At 45.2% G+C, this 21,526-nt stretch overlaps 1 protein-coding gene and 1 long non-coding RNA gene across 3 annotated transcripts in view; one reads left to right on the top strand and one right to left on the bottom strand.

The window, feature by feature from the left end:
• The window catches only part of LOC130282858 (uncharacterized), a 49,626-nt gene extending 31,309 nt beyond the window's left edge, over positions 1-18,317 (bottom strand). The window contains exons 1-3 of the long non-coding RNA XR_008846539.1: positions 18,262-18,317; positions 18,057-18,117; positions 17,745-17,920 (exon numbers count right to left, since the gene is read on the bottom strand). This is a non-coding gene — a long non-coding RNA (uncharacterized LOC130282858). The remainder of the gene's footprint in view (positions 1-17,744; positions 17,921-18,056; positions 18,118-18,261) is intronic.
• The window catches only part of LOC130282853 (gastrula zinc finger protein XlCGF57.1-like), a 68,271-nt gene that overhangs the window by 31,345 nt on the left and 15,400 nt on the right, over positions 1-21,526 (top strand). For both annotated transcript variants that reach the window (XM_056531711.1, XM_056531712.1), the window contains exon 2: positions 648-759. In XM_056531711.1, the coding sequence (XP_056387686.1) occupies positions 685-759 (75 nt within the window). In that variant the 5' untranslated portion in view covers positions 648-684. The remainder of the gene's footprint in view (positions 1-647; positions 760-21,526) is intronic.

Here is a 21,526-nt window from a genome sequence, read left to right as displayed (position 1 = left end):
GGGTAGACAGTTGGTAAAGTCTATACAGTTCAGCCAGGGCCCAACGAGGTGACCAGTGACGCAGAGAACTTAAGGGCTTTGTGGGACTTGTAGTAGGACTGAACAATTGAGTGCAGATTACGTTGACCTGACAGATGACAGAGACTGACTTGACTCATAAAGCTGTGACTTTAGCTTACTTGATTTGATGGTGGCTGCAGGACTTGACTTTGAGGCCTCCAACACTCTGGACACACACACTAGGCACGACTGCACTGGACCTCAACTTAGCAGAAGAGCAGAGCTCAAAGAGAGAGAAGCTCCACCCAGGGCTTATATGGGGGAGACCAGCAGGGAGCCCATAGGTCACTCTTGGGATCACCTGGTCACTGGTACCCTCTGGGTAACAATCACATGACATATCACATGGTATAACTATTAAAGTGCTAACACATTTTATACAGTACAACATATTTACAATGGGTAAACTAATGCAGGAGGCCCTGGGGACACTGAAGGAGGCAGCCTGACAGGGCAGCAGGGGTATGGGGTGACACCTCCCGTACTGAGCCACCACATATATGCCTAAAGTTTCATTATTTGTCTTGGCATGTCACAGTTTTATATTTATGAAACCGTTAACTCTCTTTAACACTGCACATTTACAGGATATCATCCTCTGAACTTCAGCTTTACACCTAGAAGATGGACAAACCTAGTGAGATCCCAGAGGGGATACTAAGCCTCACGCTGGAGATTATCCACCTACTGACTGGAGAGGTAAGAGGTTCTGGTAATACACACAATCTATTGGTAGAGTATTTTGATATGTGGTAAGCCTCGGGGGGGGGGGGGGGGGGGGGGTAGGGTAGCTGGGGTGTTGCTGAGCAGGTATCAGGGGTTTATTAACCCTTGTCACTCGTGATGCCAGGGTGAGGGTTAAATGCTGAGGGAATGCTAAGCCTATCGCAACCCTTCCCAACAGCGATAGGTGAGTGCAGAATAACGGATTGTCCACAACCAGTGCTTAGCTGAAAACTTGTTGAAACTTTACTGAAGATTTTCTGTAACATGCAGTAACCGGTAACAGTCCAGATAACAGAGTCTATATACAGCTGAGCAGCGATTGACAGTGGTTGGGACCGGGTAAGTTCTCTTTAGTTTAGGAGGATTTTGTAGCATAGATCCGCTGGATTTAGGGGTAGGTTTAGGTCCAGTGATCTTGCAGAGTTAGAGGGGAATTGTAAGAACTCAGTCTTTAGCGTAGGCCGAGGCCGCAAGGCTTTTGGCCTAGTAACTGTCTTTGGAAGTTGCGGAGGTCCTACCTCATTCAGAGTCAACAACCCAAGAGAGTGATTATTAGCTGCAGCTCCCTTATATGGGCAGTGGCTGAGTGGTTTTGGATTGGTCCATAACAGCTGTCACTCACCGTTACATGGCATTGTGGGTGAACACCTGACACAAGAACCACCGAAGGTCCTTCAACAAACCATAGAGTTCTGAACACCGAGTCACATGAGCTAAGGTCCTGCAACTCTAACAGGTAGGCAATTAAATATACATATTTACACTGATATTTATATGAATATTAGCTAACTGGGGGTTGACAAGGGGCTAACTAGAAAAGAGGGACCCCACCGTTCCCAGGAACTCTGACTTTGGGGACCTCTACCAATCTCTGTGGATTACATGGAGGGGGCGTGTCAGACGCCACTTTGTGCAGGGGTCGGCACACCCCCTTCCAGCAGACTGCCAGGGCCTCATTCAGGAGATCGCGGGGGTCCCAGCAGTCGGACCGTCCGTGATCTATAACTTATCCCCCATCCTTAGGATCTTTCACTACACTACTCCTTTAAGAAGATGTATGTATACACTAGTACACACCAAGTGGGACATTTATCATTGTTGGCTGTAGAATGCCATTTTTCCTGGCAGAATATTTGGGGCTCTTTTTTTTTTTTTGGCTAACTTGCACCAAATTTACTATAAAGGTGCACGGCCTTAATAAATATTGCACCTTTTGAGTTTTAGCTCAGATTTTGCTGTGATTTTGCATTGAAAAGGTTGCCTCAGCGTAAAATGAATCTGGGCCTTTTATTTTATTTATTTATTTTTTTAGGTAGATGCATCTTTTTATGCACCCTTTTGAAAAAAGAGTGCACATAAATAACATCCACTGCATGACTCAGGGATTGTCTAGACGCTGCTGACCCTTACACCACCCTTCTACCATTCACCCCCCCCCCCCAATAACACTCTGATCCATTGTTGGTGTAAAACGGCCACAGCAGGCCAACTTTTATTAAACACTAGCTGAGTACCCGGCGTTGCCCGGTTTTTCCTTCCTAATCCTTGTTGGGGAGGAAAATAAACAAAGGAGGAAGCATTTGACTCCATATCCCGTCCTCATATATTGTTGTCATATCCCGTCCTCCTATCCCGTCCTCCTATCCCGTCCTCCTATCCCGTCCTCCTATCCCGTCCTCCTATCCCGTCCTCCTATCCCGTCCTCCTATCCCGTCCTCCTATCCCAACCTCCTTTCCCGCCCTCCTTTCCCGCCCTCCTATCCCGGTCCTCCTATCCCGGTCCTCCTATCCCGGTCCTCCTATCCCGGTCCTCCTATCCCGGTCCTCCTATCCCGGTCCTCCTATCCCGGTCCTCCTATCCCGGTCCTCCTATCCCGACCCGTAATATGTGTACCAGTTATTGAAATATCTCCAGCCGTACGGAAGTTATGTGTGAACATACATTTCCCAATGATTTGCATGGGACTTTAAACAAAACCCCAACCCTCACAAATGGGGGGTAGTTAAGGGTTAAATTAACTATCCTATATTTTAAGTGGACATATAAGTAACATGTGACCAAGTATTATTGAAATATCTCCAGCCGTTTGGAAGTTATGCAGTAACATATATTTCCCATTGACTTGTATGGGACTTTAAACATAAACCCCGCCCCTGGCAAATGGGGGTGAGTAAGGGTTAAATCACCTATCCTATGTTTGTTGTTGACATATAAGTAACATGTGTGCCAAGTTTCATGTTAATATCTTTAGCCGTTTGGACGTGATCCTGGAACATACACACATACATGCATACATACATACATACACACACACGTTGAGATATATATATATATATATATAGATATAGATATAGATATAGATATATATAGATAGATAGATAGATGTTTTAACAATAAATAACCGTATGAACATCATACATAGCATAACAGGTATAACCTATCCTTAACCCAGAACTAGGGGAAAAACCTGGAGGCACCTGGCACACTCCCTCCCTCCTCAATCCACCTGAAAGTGACCTCCTACTTTACCCCTGGCCGTAGGTAATCGGGCCCCGGGGCACCATTTTCGGAGTCCCTACCCCTCCTTGGGGCTCCATGCCCGCAAGGAAATCACCAAGCTGGGTGCCGCCACCCAGCCAACCAATCATTTAGTCCAGCAAAAGTCTCCAAATGTGCCTCCAAGCCTTCCCAGTACTCCTGCAACAGACGGCGGGTGTGACACCTTACACCCCGCCGCTCTGTCACAAAGCCACTGCCTTCTCCACTGCCTCCCGAATCGCCAGAGTCCACAGATCCATACCTATGGCATTGTGACGTAACGACTCAGCCCCCGTGTGATGCCACGCCCCGCCCCCTCAATACAAGTCTATGAGAGGAGGCGTGACAGCTGTCACGCCCTCTCCCATAGACTTGCATTGAGGGGGCGGGGCGTGACATCACACGAGGGCGGAGTCGTGACGTCACGATCTTCCATTCCTGTGGTAAAGAGCCAGAACCTTCAGCGCTGCCGGAAGCAGATACAGGTGGTTGATGCATGCTATATTGCGGGGGTCCCCAGCGGCGGGACCCCCGCGATCAGACATCTTATCCCTATCCTTTGTATAGGGGATAAGATGTCTAGGGGTGGAGTACCCCTTTAATGGCCTGCACCACTCCCAGATTATCGCATTGAAAACACACCTGCTGGTTCCCAAACTCCGCCCCCCAGACCTCAATCGCAACCACTATGGGCAACAATTCCAGGAGCACCAAATTCCTAACCAACCCAGCTGCCTTCCACTCAGGCCATGCCCCCGCACACCACTGCCCCTGAAAGTATGCCCCAAAACCACAGCCCCCGGCAGCATCGGTGTGCAGCTCCAAGTCTCCACTAGAGATCGGACACTCAAACACCACCGAACGCCCGCTAAACCTGCCCAAGAAGTCCCTTCAGACCCTCAAGTCTTCCCGCAACTCAGCAGACAGGCACACAAAATGGTGCGGCCTGCGAACACCCCCAGTAGCAGCCGCCAGACGTCTGCAAAATACCTTCCCCATAGGCACAATGCAACAAGCAAAGTTAAGACTGCCCAACAATGACTGGACTTCCCGTAGCCTCAGCCTGAGCAACTTGCATGCCCGGTCAACCTCACCCTTTAGTAGGGATCGACCGATATCGATTTTTTTAGGGCCGATACCAATAATCTGTGGAGGTTAAGGCCGATAGCTGATAAGTTATACCGGAATATCGGTATAAGTTATCGGCTATTTATTCCCCCCCACCCCGCTTCTCTCCCCCTGCCTGTCCTGGGGTTTTATAATTATCTGTCCCCTGGGTCCACTCTACTTCTTACTCCGGCGACGTCCTGAGCTGTCACTGTGCGTACTGAACGTGACATCGTGTTGAGGACGTCACTCGTCTGTTATGATTCGGCTAGCTGGATGTGGATCCACTGTGTCAGCGAGGGATTGGCGTGGACCGTGTCGGTGGACCGGTTCTAAGGTTGCTACTGGTTTTCACCAGAGCCCGCCGCAAAGCGGGATAGTCTTGCTGCGGCGGTAGCAACCAGGTCGTATCCACCGGCAACGGCTCAACCTCGCTGACTGCTGAGAAGATGTGGGACAGAAGGACTAGACAGAGGCAAGGTCAGACGTAGTAGAAGGGCGGGGCAGGCGGCAAGGTTCGTAGTCAATGTGAATAGCAGAAGATCTGGAACACAGGCTTTGGACAACACTAACGCTTTCTCTGGCACAAGGCAACAAGATCCGGCAAGGAAGTGCAGGGGAAGTGAGGTAATATACACAGGGAGCAGGTGGAAGCTAATTAGACTGATTTGGCCAGGCACCAATCACTGGTGCACTGGCCCTTTAAATCTTAGAGCGGAGCCGCGCGCGCCAGAACATGACAGCTGGGGACCGGGACGGGTAAGTGGCTTGGGATGCGATTCGCGAGCGGGCGCGTCCCGCTATGCGAATCGCATCCCCATCGCGAATGTCAGTGCAGCGCTCCCGGTCAGCGGGTCTGACCGGGGCGCTGCAGAAGGGAGAACGCCGCGAGCGCTCCGGGGAGGAGCAGGGACCCGGAGCGCTCGGCGTAACATCGTCATTGTGCAGCGCACAGTGTAACACAGGACGCCACAGGAGCCAGAAGTAGCACGGGCCCCGGGAACAGGTAATTATAAAACCGGGGATGGGGGAGGCAATGGGGCAGTGGCGGCGGTCTCTGGCCGGGGCGGTGCAGTGCGGTGGGGGGTTGCGGTGTGGTGCGGTGCGGGGGGCATTATCTGATTATTGGCAAGGTAATTGCCGATACCGATAACTTCCAAAATCGGGATATCGGCCAAACCAATAATCGGTCGATCCCTACCCTTTAGAACCTCAAGCTTGTTGTCAGGCAGCCGACACTCCATGGCTTCTGTATCTATAACAATTCCCAAAAAACTAACCGTCGTCGCCAGCCCTTCAGTCTTGCCGGGCACCAAGGGGACCCCGAACCAACTCGCCATACGTTCCATAACTTGCAAGAAAATCGCACAGACCCTCGACCCCGCTGGACCCAAAAACAGTCGTCCAAATAATGGAGCACCGAATGACTTGCAGCAACCAAAAAGTGGCCTAAATGTCCGTTTTTGCTAACAGCGCCCCTACCGCACCCAAACAAACACCCGATCAAACGAAGTGTAGGACACGGAGCACAACTCTGGGTCATTCCCATCCGTTCACCGACCCCCGTTCGGGGTGGGACAGGTGATGAATCAGGTGGAACTTGTTTGGTTCCTTCTTTGAAACAAGCCCCGGCAGCGGGCCGTCACATGTCCAGGCTCCTCCCCACGCAGCTGCACCGGGAACAAAGCACGGCTGCTCCCCCTCTCAGCCACACCAGTGCGCCCAAGCACCGATCCCCAAGACCTCCCCAACCGCTCACCACCGGCACTGCCAGCAGCAGAGGTCGAGGGGCGGGCACCAGTGCTGCGCTATGGGCTGGGGCTCAGGCGGGTCGGTGGCTGGGACCGGCGTCCACTCGCCCGCAACTCTGGCCCCTCCGCCAACACCACCACCGCAAATCCTGCTGCCGGAGAGCTCACCATGCCCTGCAGCTGCTCCGACCATCCGGGACGCCGGCGCAGTGCCTCCTCCCACATACGTGCCACCAACTCCTCGATGGACGCCATGAGGGAGCCTCTTCACCACAGGTAAGGGACCAACATTCTCCTGTGGCTCTGTCCGGCAGACTGTCCCCTCCTCTCCTGCTCCCAGCCTTTTAACCCCCATTAACTCCTCCCCTGAACTCTTCCTGACCTGCACTTAACTCCCCTCCTATTAACCCTTTGGAGTGGCTTCGTAAGAAGCATTTCGAGGTCCTTGAGTGGCCTAGCCAATCTCCAGATCTCAACCCCATAGAAAACCTTTGGAGAGAGTTGAAAGACCGTGTTGCCCAGCCACAGCCCCAAAACATCACTGCTCTAGAGGAGATCTGCATGGGGGAATGGGCCAAAATACCAGCAACAGTGTGTGAAAATCTTGCAAAGACTTATAGAAAATGTTTGACCTCTGTCATTGCCAACAAAGGGTATATAACAAAGTATTGAGATGAACTTTTGTTATTGACCAAATACTTTTTTTCCACCATAATTTGCAAATAAATTCTTTGAAAATCAGACAATTTGATTTTTATGGATTTTTTTCACATTATGTCTCTCATAGTTGAGGTATACCTATGATGAAAATTACTCTCATTGGTGGCTGACTAAATACTTTTTTACCCCACTGTATACTGCTCCGTATGACACCATATCTCACATATACTGCTTTGTTTGATTCCCTATCACACATATACTGCTCCCCATGACCCCCTATCACATATATACTGCTCTCTATGATCTCCTCTCTCATATATACAGTGGGGATCAAAAGTTTGGGCACCCCAGGTAAAAATTTGTATTAATGTGCATAAAGAAGCCAAGGAAAGATGGAAAAATCTCCAAAAGGCATCAAATTACAGATTAGACATTCTTATAATATGTCAACAAAAGTTAGATTTTATTTCCACCATTTACACTTTCAAAATAACAGAAAACAAAAAAATGGCATGTGCAAAAGTTTGGGCACCCTGCAGAGTTAATATCTTGTAAAAGCTTTTTGTAGCCAGCCAAGTGTCTTTCAATTCTTGTTTGAGGTATCTTTGCCCATTCTTCCTTACGGAAGTCTTCCAGTTCTTTGAGATTTCTGGGCTGTCACACACTGCTCTTTTAAGGTCTATCCATAGATTTTCAATTATGTTTAGGTCAGGAGATTGTGAAGGCCATGGCAAAACCTTCAGTTTACGCCTCTTGATGTAAACCCCTGTGGATTTCGAGTGTGTTTAGGATCATTATCCATTTGTAGAAGCCATCCTTTTTTTTAACTTCAGCTTTTCACAGATGGCATCACCTGGTCTTCCCAGATGATTATTGAGAACAATCCATGACAATGGCAGGTCTCAGTTTTGCAAAGGGGGCAGTGCATGCTATAAATTCTGCAGGGTGCCCAAACTTTTGCAATATGCCATTTTTTTGTTTTCTGTTATTTTGAAAGTGTAAATGATGGAAATAAAATCTAACTTTTGTTGACATATTATAAGAATGTCTAATCTGTAATTTGATGTTTTTTGGAGATTTTTCCATCTTTCCTTGGCTTCTTTATGCACATTAATACAAATTTTTACCTGGGGTGCCCAAACTTTTAATCCCCACTGTACTGCTCTGTATGACTCCCTATCTTGACCAGCACTTGACTTGCACCTGCAGGACTTGACTTAAAGGGGTACTCCGGTGGTCAACGTGTTTTTCCGTTTTTTACTTACCCTATTTGTTTTGTTTCATTTCTATTCTTGTTGTTTAGCCTACTCTATTTCCGTTCTTTGTTGTCTTTTTATCCCCCATTTTGTTTTCCTATCTTTGCTTCTATTTCCTGTTTCTTGCTGTGCTGAAAACTAAAAATCCCAGCATGCCACATGCCTTGCTGGTTTGGGGCGGCTCCTTTTTTTTTTGTTTGTTTGTTCCGCCCTTTACCCATCCTACTATTTTCCCGGGTCGGCCCCCTTATACACAGCACACCAATATAATCAGCCCTGGTTGGGATACACTGGCATACACACACAAAAGGGACTACAACTCCCAGCATGTGTCATTCAGGAGTCTTCAGTCTCTGGTATAACACCAGCATGCTGTCTCTGTAGTCTCCTGGGGGTTGTAGTTCACCACACCAGTGTTTCCCAACCAGTGTTTCCAAACCAGAGTGCCTCCAGGTGTTGCAAAACTACAACTCCCAGCATGCCATGACAGCCTTTGGGCATGCTAGCAACAGCTGGAGGCACACTGGTTGGGAAACACTGGTGTAAAATGATGTGTATGCTGAATGGGCTAGAACAGTGTTCCCAACCAGTGTACCTCCAGCTGTTGCAAATCTACAACTCCCAGCATGCCCAAAGTCTGTCAGGGCATGCTGGGAGTTGTAGTTTTGCAACAGCTGGAGGCACTCTGGTTTGTAAACACTAGCATACACACACACACAACAGGGACTACAACTCCCAGCATGTGTCATTCAGGAGTCGTCCCCCCCTTTCCCCCTTCACATATAGGGGGAGATTGATCAAAACCTCTGCAGAGGAAAACTTGCCCAGTTGCCCATAGCAACCAATCAGCTTGCTGCTTTCATTTTTATGAAGGCCTGTGAAAAATGAAAGAAGCAATCTGATTGGTTGCTATGGGCAACTGGGCAAGTTTTCCTCTGGAAAGGTTTTGATAAATCTCCCCCATAGAGATCATTCCCAGTATGAGATTTATTCCCCTGAAGTCCATACATCCCCAGCCCGTGCACCTTCTCATCCTCCCCTTCAGATCTTCTCTGTGAGGTCTTTCTCCTGTGCAGACCTGCGTCCTTAGAATACAGAGCAGGGGGGAGGGGAGGTGAGGAGCTGTGTACTCAGCTGGATGAGATGAGGGGGCGTGGCTTATTCCTCTCATGCAGACAGAGAGGGGGAAAAATTGCTGTGACATCTTGTCCACAACACACAGACTAAGACGACTTGACTGCACTGGTCCTCAGGAACAAGAGAGAGAAGTAGCTCCACCCAGGGTTTATATGGAGGAGACTAGCAGGTCACCTTTGGGATCAGCTGGTCACTAGTACCTCCTGGGTAACAATCACATGGTACATTTATTAACCCCTTAAGGACAGAGGGTTTTCCGTTTTTGGACTTTCGTTTTTTCCTCCTTACCTTTTAAAAATCCTAACCCTTTCAATTTTGCACCTAAAAATCCATATGATGGCTTAATTTTTGCGCCACCAATTCTACTTTATAATGACATCAGTCATTTTACAAAAAAAATCTACGGTGAAATGGGAAAAAAAACATTGTGCGACAAAATTGAAGAAAAAAAAAAGCCCTTTTGTAACTTTTGGGGACTCCTGTTTCTAAGCAGTACATTTTTGGGTAAAAATGACACTTTATCTTTATTCTGTAGGTCCAAACGATCCCCTACTTATATAGGTTTGATTTTGTAGTAATTCTGGAAAAAATCATAACTACATGCAGGAAAATGTATATGTTTAAAATTGTCATCTTCTGACCCCTATAACTTTTTTATTTTTCTGCATACGGGGTGGTATGAGGGCTCATCTTTTGCGCCATGATCTGAAGTTTTTAGGGGTACTATTTATGTATTGATCGGACTTTTTAATCACTTTTTATTCATTTTTTCATGATGTAAAAAGTGACCAAAAAGACGCTATTTTGGACTTTTGAATTTTTTTTGCGCGCACGCCATTGACCAATGCGGTTTAATTAACAATATATTTTTATAATTCGGAGATTTACACACGCGACAATACCACATGTTTATTTTTATTTACAGGTTTTTTTTATGGGAAAAGGGGGGTGATTCAAACTTTTATTAGGGAAGGGGTTAAATTATCTTTATTCACTTTTATTTCCACTCTTTTTTTTGCAATGTTATAGCTCCCATAGGGGGCTATAACACTGCACATACTGATCTTTTACATTGATCACTGGTTTCTCATAGGAAACTATTGATCAATGATTCTGCCACTTGACTGCTCATGCCTGCATCTCAGGCACTGAGCAGTCATTCGGCGATTGGACAGTGAGGAGGCAGGTAGGGACCCTCTTGCTGTCCTGTAAGCTGGTCGGGATGCCGCAATTTCATTGCGGCAATCCCGAACAGCCCCCTGAGCTAACCGGCAATGGTTTACTTTCACTTTAGATGCGGCGTTCCACTTTGAACGCCGCATCTAAAGGGTTAATAGCGCGCGGCACCGCTTTCAGTGCTGCACGCTATTAGCCTCGGGTCCCGGCCGTTGCTAGGTGCCGGGCCCGACCCGCTATGACGTGGGGCCAACAGGTTAACCCCTTATCTACGCAGGGCGTATATTTACGTCCTGCGCCGGCTCCCGCGATATGAAGCATCATATCGCGTCGGTCCCGGCGCTCATCAACGGCTGGGACCCGCGGCAAATACCACACATCGCCGATCGGGGCGATGTGCGGTATTAACCCTTTAGAAGCGGCGGTCAAAGCTAACCGCCGCTTCTAAACTGAAAGTGAAAGTGACCCGGCTGCTCAGTCGGGCTGTTCGGGACCGCCACGGTGAAATTGCGGCGTCCCGAACAGCTGGCAGGACACCGGGAGGGCCCTTACCTGCCTCCTCGGTGTCCGATCGGCGAATGACTGCTCCGTGCCTGAGATCCAGGCAGGAGCAGTCAAGCGCCGATAACACTGATCACAGGCGTGTTAATACACGCCTGTGATCTGTGTAAAAGATCAGTGTGTGCAGTGTTATAGGTCCCTATGGGACCTATAACACTGCAAAAAAAAAAAGGTAAAAAAAAGTGTTAATAAAGGTCATTTAACCCCTTCCCTAATAAGTTTGAATCACCCCCCTTTTCCCATAAAAAAATAAAACCGTGTAAAAAAAATAAAAATAAACATATGTGGTATCTCTGCGTGCGTAAATGTCCAAACTATAAAAATATATCATTAATTAAACCGCACGGTCAATGGCGTACGCGCGAAAAAATTCCAAAGTTAAAAAAAGCGCATTTTTGGTCACTTTTTATACCATTAAAAAATGAATAAAAAGTGATCAAAAAGTCTGATCAAAACAAAAATTATACCAATAAAAACTTCAGATCACGGCGCAAAAAATGAGTCCTCATACCGCCCTGTACGTGGAAAAATAAAAAAGTTATAGGGGTCAGAAGATGACATTTTTAAACGTATAAATTTTCCTGCATGTAGTTATGATTTTTTCCAGAAGTGCGACAAAATCAAACCTATATAAGTAGGGTATCATTTTAACTGTATGGACCTACAGAATAATGATAAGGTGTAATTTTTACCGAAATATGCACTGTGTAGAAACGGAAGCCCCCAAAATTTACAAAATGGCGTTTTTTCTTCGATTTTGTCGCACAATGATTTTTTTTTTCTGTTTGCTGTGCATTTTTGGGTAAAATGACTAATGTCACTGCAAAGTAGAATTGGCGACGCAAAAAATAAGCCATAATATGGATTTTTAGGTGGAAAATTGAAAGGGTTATGATTTTTAAAAGGTAAGGAGGAAAAAACGAAAGTGCAAAAACTGAAAAACCCTGAGTCCTTAAGGGGTTAAAGATACAACACACAATAGAAAACACAACATATGTACATGGGGGAAACAACTGCAGGGGGCCCTGGGGACACTGAGGGACACTGCCTGACAGGGCAGGAAAGGTACGGGGAAACACGATCCCGTACTGGGCCACCACTAACTCCCCCTCTTAATTACAGTCGCCCTCAACGCCCAATCCTGGAGGGCGGAGGACCGAAGTGCTCACTGGGGCCAATGACAGTTCCTGGCGAATTTTTGCACAAAGTCCTTTCCCGGTCTGGGAAACAGCAATGAGTCCATACATGTTCTAAACATGGGTGGAGATTTTTTACCTTGTGATCTACTTTTCGACACTCTCCAACAACTATTTACATAACAACTTTACAAGACATTTCATATTGGGCTACCTGAGGCTATCTACCCAATACCTTGGCTACTGGGTTCCCTTGGTTTGACACACTACCCCCCAAAACTCTATACATAGACTCCAAACATCATGTTACGTTTACATTAGATTAACTCTGTCTCTACACGTGTTTTGTGAAGCTATCAGGAATACCTTCTTTCCAGTAAAGTATCCTGCTCACTGGGGCAGAAGAAAACCTCAGACATCCTCATTATAGACATGGGTGGACTGGAAAACATACAAATATACAAGACTACAGTCCTATCTAATCATTGACATTGGATTAGACTAAAGTAATAATAGTGTACTGACTTCACTGGACTATGTGTGATACTTAACTTTTATTTATGAGTTTATCTTTGTACCTTGCTGGGAGTTGTCCTTGGGTGGACCTTTGGGACCTACGCAACACCACTTCAGGAGAGTCTAGAACACTTGCGTATTCTGGAGCTCTCGGTACATTTGGAACTATGAAGGGGTCTTCCTCAGCAAATTCTAGAGTTGGTACAGGATCTGGACTGGCAGGACTCAGAGTCGCTGATTGTGGTGTTGGAGAGACTGGTGACAGAGTTGGCACTCTGGAAACTGGTGTGTAAACTGGAGTCAACGGTGACAGGACTGGAGCTGGAGTAGAAATTAATGTTGGTGGAACAGACCCAAAGGATGGTAAGGATAGTGAGACACAGAACACCGCAGGCTGACTTGGGGAACTTAGGGAAGTCCATATATGGATGAATCCCTCACTTGCTCTCTTGCAGGTCTAACAGCTGGAGGAGATGGTGCGGGGAGCACTGGCAGCTCTTCTTTTAGACACAGTTTGATTCAGTTGTGATGAACAACTTGTGACTCATACCTAGGCTTTTGTACTTCGTACACGTCAGAGTCTGCATAGGGTATGGCCGTTACTGTGTATGGTTCAGTCTCCCAAATAGAGTCTAATTTATGGGTTCTTGGAAACTTCCGCAACCACACTTTAGCGCCCTATTGAAGTGGTTTGGCAGAAGCATGACGGTTATAATCCTCCTGTTGACTCTGGTGGGCCTCGCCCATCTTCTTGCTGACAATTTCTTTGGCCTCTTGGATTTTTCTCTAGTGGTCAGGGACCCACTCCAGGGAGGCTTGTGGAGAGTTGTTGAACAGGGCTTGGACCCCAAATGTTCAGTCTTTAGGCAGCTGTCCATGGCACCCCATCATCAAGTAGAAAGGGTTGCACCCCGTAGAACAGTGGACTGTGTTATTATAAATCTCCAATAGTTCAGGCAGCAGTTGGGGGCCACTCTTCTTGTCTTACAACAGTTTAACCCCAAGGTTAAGAAGCGGGTAGCGAAACGGCGTAGGGGTTGTGTGTGATCTCTTCTGTGAGTATAACGTGGTGACTCCGGATGCACTGTGGCAGCTTGTTTACCTTCTCTTCCCTTCCGTGGGCTGGTGTACCTTTCTAGTGCAGTGATGTTGCTATGGATGTACCTGTTGATTTCTTCAGGTCTCATACAATACACTTTTGTCTCTAGGTTTTTTTAGGCTCCCACAGTGCACCAATAGATCACTTGCACACGTTGTCTTTCTTCTCTAATTATTATTATTATTCATTTTGTGTTTGCCCTCTCCATGTGTGCATAGTGTGGCAGTGATTATTCTGCTGTATGTGTTTAACTGTTAATGGCAAACTCCTAAGAGAATAGTCTTTATTTGATCATTGCACATTTTTTCTGGCTATTGCTGATTCTCATTATTCATGTCTTTTATTTAATTACTATATATGTTTAATAAAGCTTGTTATTTTATTTATATTTTTACGTCTGGTGCATTTATTTGATAGGAGGTTGTAGTAAAGTGTCAAGCACCAAACGCAATTTACTTTTCAAATTGAAAAGCTACTTTGGTCACATATCTTTGGTTACTCAAATGATAATAAAGTATAAGTGAGGAATCAGACGTATTAAAAACACAATTACACTGTAGTCATAGGTATATGGGATCGTGCCTGGGTCTTATGTTGGTCATACCCTGCTGGCAAGTGAAAACTCCTAACTCAGATTTTGAAGTAGGATGTTGTTCTTATATATTCTGGAGAAACTATTTAGTACCCAGAATGGAGGTATATGATCATCCTTCCATACAGCTACTTATATATATATGTATAATATATATATATATATATATATATATATATATATATGACCTTTGGTCAGTATTTAGTAAAGCAATATGTATCAAGGGTGTTACAACACTCAGCGCCTCATACCTGCTGTGCACCACAGGTGCGGGTTGTTCGAACCAGACCTTATTGATTGGCTGTTATCTCACACAGACTGCAGTGGAATTGCTAATTGCAATACAGTACTGTCACACCCCGACATGTTTCGCCACTTTAGTGGCTTTATCAAGGAAACAACTGACAGCAACTTGTCTTGACACAGAAGCTGCTCGCAACATGTGGATGAAGACTTGATTGATGCATTCACAGAGCCCATTCCGCTGGGGGTAGTAAGCAGTAGTCCAGATGCAGGCATTGAATTGACACAATTCTTGGAAGAGTTGGGCCTCGAAGGCCGTTTCACGGTCCGTTAGGACAGACTCCGGACACCCAAGGGTTTGCACCCAATTGGAGTAGAACATCTGGGCCGCTATTTTGGCTGTGAGATCTTTAACGGGTACAACAACAACCCATTTGGAGTAGTGATCCACCATGGTGAGAGCATAAGTGTACCCGGACCGGATAGGAGATAACTTGACATGGTCTAGCGCAACCAACTGGTTAGGCCTTTCACTCTGGATGGAATGGAGGGTTGCTCTGGCGTCCTTGCGCGCATTCTTAGTGACGTTACAGATAGCACATTCACTGCACTATTTCCAATGTCGCTCCGCATTCTGATCCAGTAGAATCTGCTCCTTACAGTAGCTTCTGTCTTGTGGATTCCAAAGTGTCCCGACTGATCATGGTATGCATTGAGGACCTTCGCCACATCTCTTCGGGGAACCAGAATCTGATGAAGTTGATCACCAGAGACCGGATACAAAGAATTTCAGCACAACAGTCTCTTGTGCACAAACAGTCGCTTCCTCTGTCGCCACAGAAATTTCAGCTCATAATCACAGAGGGCCCGGCGTAGACCTTTTTGGCCAGCAGATAGTCCAACAGATCCCCCATGACTCCACTTTTGTCTTGAAGAGACCTCCAGGTGTATAGGTCATCTTGAACCTTTTCGGACCTGGGCTTGTTGTCCCTGAGGGCGGTCACAACATTTTTATTCATGAACCGTTGATAAAATGGGGGCATCTCCACGTCTTCCCATACATCTTCGCCAGGGGGTTCTTCGGGGGCCATCCGAGACAGTACATCGGCATTGACATTCGACTTGCCGCTTTTGTACTTGATGGTGAAACTATAATTGGCTAATCTTGAAGCCTAACGTTGTTTGATGGCACCCAACTTGGCGGTGTTCAGGTGGGCCAACGGGTTATTATCTGTGTAGACAGACAGTAAATGGCGCAGCAGCCAAGTAGTCTTTGAACTTTTCAGTCACAGCCCATACCAAAGCGAGAAGTTCCAATTTGAATGAGCTATAGTTTGCATCGTTCTTTTCGTCTACTCGCATGTTATGACTGGCATAGGCAACTACCCGCTCCTGTCCTTCCTGGACTTGGGACAGGACGTCTCCCACACCTTTGAAACTGACATCGGTATATAACCGGAACGGCGGACTGTAGTCTGAATACGCCAGGATGGGTGGTTCTGCCAGCAGACATTTGAGAGCTCGGAAAGCTGTCTCATGCCCTTCGGCCCATTTGACAGGTAGTCTTCCATTGTAGTTCTCCTACGCCGTACCCCGTAAGAGAGCTGTGACAGGTTCTGCAACCTGGGTAAAGTGGGGAATGAAGCGCCGGTAGTAGCCGGAAAGCTCCTGACATCTTTCACCATGCGCGGGGTAGGCCAGTTCTTGACAACTTCCACCTTCCAGGCAGTGTCTTTCCTTGATAGGTGGGCTGTCGCCTATGAGTATTCGGTGTTGTATCATGGACGTATGCCCAAAATCTGTGGGGTGTTTGCTAAAAGCTTCATGGTACCTTTTGGCGACATTGATGACTCCCTTGACTTGATCCCTCGGGGTAATGTCATCTCCAACTTGTAGTTGTGCCCACCAGGGCTCGGGAGGACTCGTACTGGATCCTTCAGCCACTTGGACTGCACGCTGTCGGGCGAAAATTCCCTAACACTGATAACTCCTTGTATTGTAGAAGATAGTTTATCTGAGTAAAATTATGGAACAACTTGATAAAGAAATTAAACAGATTCAATCATTTACAAACCATCCAGAATTCATAAGTCTTGAACGAAAGTTACAAAAAGACATTGACAGTTATAACAGTGAACTTAAAGAAAGAAAACACCACAAATACATTAGAGATTACACAGATTTCTCTACTGGTAAAATATATACTTATAAAGAAAGAAACACCCAACCTAGAAAAACCAATTACGGTTCACAGCTGAATCTTCTCCCTCATTCAGAAACCTCTGGGACCGAGTACCACTCTGATTCGAGTAATCAATCAGTCAGTGGCACACAACGCAAATACAAGGACTTGAATATGGGTCCCAGAAGACCTCCCTATAAGAAAGTAACGAATCCACGAATCCACGCTCAGGGCTCTGGCTCATATTCTGCCTCTGGTGGACCCAGAACAATGTTTTTGTTCCACCCAACATGACTTCCAATTATCTACCAGATACATATACCTCAATTGGTCCTCTACCCCCAAGGTCCATCACAAACATGCCTGTACATCCATCTCAACAAACTTTTTTAGAGGGGAACCCCAACAACCAACACCCTCCTAATGTACCGAATTCCATCTTTCCCATAGTGCCTCCAGTGAGCACTTGGTCGGCACCTGCTCAACCGTTAACACCTGCCACTCTTCCGGGGAAACCAAGAATGATGTAACAAGCATCAATTCTAGATTTCAGCATTACGGTTGGAAATGGGATAACCCCGATTACTAGACAGAGGAAGCTATATCCCTCAGGAACATCAAGGCTAGATGCTAGCCAAGATCTTTTGGCTATACCTGGAACTCGCATACCTGTGGATAATCAGGGTTGTAATCATATGGACAGACATATAGTTTCATTGTCTAACACTGACAATACAGCAAGAGCAGAGGTACTGCAAAATGATGCCATGCAAATCTTTAATTTGTCCTCACACGTTTTGAGCATATCTGAAGTGTCTTTATTATTGAGCGGGCTATCCTTTGCCCCTACACAAAAATTTGATGAATTTGGTTGGGTAAAGGATATTAATTTATTCGCCCGTAAGTTGGCACTACACAAATGGCATGTACAACATGCCAGTGAAGAAAGGACCATGGGCAGACAGGAATCTATGGCTATTGAGACATTGAAAACATTACTTACAGAGAATGAAGGACAAATGGTTGATATAATAGCACCATTTACGGACTTAAAACCTCGATCAAGAATGACAACTCCATTTTCTCCATATTCAGCGATCGATAGTTTTTTCAGCTTGGTAACTCGTGATATTCAAATGATTATACCCAAATATCATCTTATTCACTCAAATATAACAGCTGAGGAAAAAACAGCATTAACAAAATTACAAACTGACAATGATCTAATAATAAAGCCATCCGATAATGGCGGCAACATAGTCGTTTTAGATCGATCAACATCGCTCAAGATCTACTACAGGACAGAGCTACTTACCAGCCGCTGACCCATGATTACTCCAACGCAGGATTACTTGACCGAGTTGCAGTCCTTGCTTCTAGACGCCAGTGATGGAAGAAGAAATGAAATTAATGTATAATCTACATCCAACAATATCTACTTTCTACATTTTACCAAAAACTCATAAAGGTACTAATCCGTTAAAAGGCCGCCCAATAGTGTCGGGCAACAACAATCTTACACAGGGATCCAGCACCTATATAGACAAGATTCTTGCACCCTTTGTATCTTCCCTTCCTTCTTTTCTAAAAGACACAAAAGACACAGTACTAAAAATCAATGATCTCATGGTGACAGACACTACTACATGTATGAGTTTGGATATTGAGAGCCTTTACAGCAACTTCCAGCACGATTTTGGGATACAAGCAGTCACAAGTTATCTGGACACAAAAAGCACGGTATTCACCAGACACAATCAGTTTGTCATGAAACTTCTTCACTTTGTACTCACACACAGTTTCTTTCTCTTTGGCGATGCCCTGTACCATCAGGTGAAGGGTACCGCCATGGGGCCTTCTTGTGCACCTTCTTATGCTAATTTGTTTTTGGGGTGGTGGGAGCACACTTTTCTTTTTGGTGATGACAGTTTTTGCACGTACACAGAGCACATTTTATATTGGGGTAGATACATTGACGATATTTATATTTTCTGGGATGGGCATGTATCTTTATTTTTGTATTTTTTGTTGAGAAACTGAACCAGAATTCAATAGGAATGAAATTCACCTCAGGAATAGGATTTAGAACCATTAATTTTCTTGATATTACCATCTATAATGATGTTGATAACCTGATACAGACCCATATATACAGAAAACCCACAGCTACCAACAGTTTTCTCCATTGGGATAGCTGGCATCCCACTTCTCTAAAAAAAAAAGTATCCCAATTGGACAGTATCTCCGGGCCAAGCGTAATTGCTCTGAAGAACAGCATTTTAAACAAGAAAGCAATCTATTACTATCTAGATTCGTACAAAGGGGCTATCCTAAAAAAACACATGTAAAAAAACACATGAGGAGAGCATATGCCCAAGCACTTAACAGCATTCAGACAGAATTATTATCAACTAACCATTCCCCACAGCAAAAAGATGACCTCATCAGATACATAGGGACATATGATGCCTATGCACCACAAGTGATGAGGATTCTACAGCAATATTGTCATATCCTTTCCTCAGATGTCAATTTAAGTGATAGAGTAGGTCATAAACCCAACATTACTTATAGAAGAGGTCCCAACCTCAGAGACATTCTAGTACATAGCCATCTACAAGAACCGAAGACATCAAGAGCAACTTGGCTACCAGCTAGACCACAGGGGTCATTCCCCTGTGGACACTGCACTTTTTGTAAATACATCACCAAGACTAAATTCTTTACCAACCATGTAGATGGCCATGTATATACAATGGCCATGTATATCCTACTGGTACAAGTAGGAATGTCATTTATGCTATTCAATGCGACTGTCCTAAAATGTACGCAGGCAAAACAACGCAAGAATTACGTCGATGTATCAGTAAACATATCAGTTCAATCAGAACTCAAACTGATTCCCCTTTGGCCAGAAATATGAAAGACCAACATAGCAACAAGTTTGACACACTCAAAGTCTGGGGCATAAGACAAATGAAGATGGGCCCTAGAAAGGGAGACATGGATAGTATATTTTTGAGAGAAGAAGTTAGGTGGATTTATTGCCTTAAATCTAGGAGCCCACTTGGCTTAAATTAAGGTTTTTCTTTTTCTGCATTTTTGGAATAATTCACTATATACTGTATATATAAAAATAAAAAAAATTACCACACACGTACAGCAGGGCTATACCTCCATGGTCTATTGAGTATAAAAGAATATTAAAAAAATAAATAAACCTACTAATTTGTTAAAGTAACATCTCATATAACAGATGATACATCCATATTTTATACTTCACTACCTGATGAGTTAAGGTATATTAGATAACAGGGAATAAGAACAAATCTGAACATCTACGGAAACATATACCCCGAAACATACTTACCTGTTAGAGATCCTTCCGATCGTTGTGTAGAACCTTAGGGCAGTGAGGAGTACTGTCTGGTAACATTAATGCCTGTTCTATAAAGAGATTGACACTTCATTTAGCTATATATGTGATATACAACTAAGCTCTAAGCTAGATTATATAATAACAGTGTGAGTGCCTAGACTTCATTTCTACTATTTGAATTTATACTATCATTAGTGCACCCTGACTAACATCAGCATGGTTGTTATTCACAAGCTATATTATAGGTAGACTGTAGCTGTGGTTTTAATTACTGTGTGGTCCTGACATCTAGTGGACACATTGCAAACTGCACTTCATTATGTACATTTTAATTGTAATCAAATAAAAGTTAGATTTTAATTGGGAGGGATCTAGTTTAGTGTACCCCTTTTGGGTATTTCCCCTAAAGTTGTTGTTACAACTTGGAGTTGTGCCCACCAGGGCTCGGGAGGACTCGTACTGGATCCTTAAGCCACTTGGACTGCACGCTGTCGAGCCACCATACGCTCCATTAAGATGTCCTTTGACTCCATGAGATGCAACTGGGCTACTGGGGTGTATTTGGGTAACACAGTAGCAACATCAGACAAGTTGACTAACCGGACTGGAACTTTCCCGTTGGTAAAAGTGACAAGGCTTCTTGCAACTCGGTCTACTAGTTGTAGAGGCTCCAACAGGGCTTGATAGTCTCTATTCTTGACTCCGGGACATGCACCAGATGATAGTCTCTGTGTTGGGTTGCAAGGTCACCGACCTGATGTCTTGTACTCTAACTATGCAGATTTCACCTTGCTTGTTGGCAAACTTCCGCTCCGCTTGTAGTACCTTCAAGTGGTGCTGCACAGCCCGCTGGCCTGAAGGGGACATATGGGGAAGAGAGGCATGCAAAGCATCTACTATTTCAACAAAGCAGTTTTTCATAATGTTAATCCCCAATATAAACTCAACAGACCCCTTATCTGTCACATTAGTTACAATCACTCCCTGCCCGCTACATGCTCTCCCAACTGAATGGTTGGCTCCCAGTACTGTATCCATGTTTGGGGACTGGTTGCCCATTATATGCTCCATTCACACAATAAGCTAGCACCCCAAAGTTGATAGAAAACGTTTTTAGGTATAGTAGACACTTGTGACCCTGTATCTATCAACGCAATGATACACCTTCTACAATAATTTTTACATAGGGGCAGAAGGCAACATAAAGTGAAAGTCCTGACTTAGGTCGTTCTGGGACTGGACCTGATGACTGTTTTCCTGAGGGCCGGTCTGCGACCTCAGGGGACATCTGTTTGAATCCAAACACTGTGTTTTCCAATGTCCGGGTTTATTACAATGGGTACAAAAGGGACTTTGAGTTCTTGGAGGTCTACTAGGTGGAGGGTTTCAGGGGTTGAAATTGCAGG

This window comes from Hyla sarda, chromosome 7 (genome assembly GCF_029499605.1).
Source record: "Hyla sarda isolate aHylSar1 chromosome 7, aHylSar1.hap1, whole genome shotgun sequence".
Classification (NCBI taxonomy): domain Eukaryota; kingdom Metazoa; phylum Chordata; class Amphibia; order Anura; family Hylidae; genus Hyla; species Hyla sarda.
This window is presented reverse-complemented; position numbering and strand designations above follow the sequence as displayed.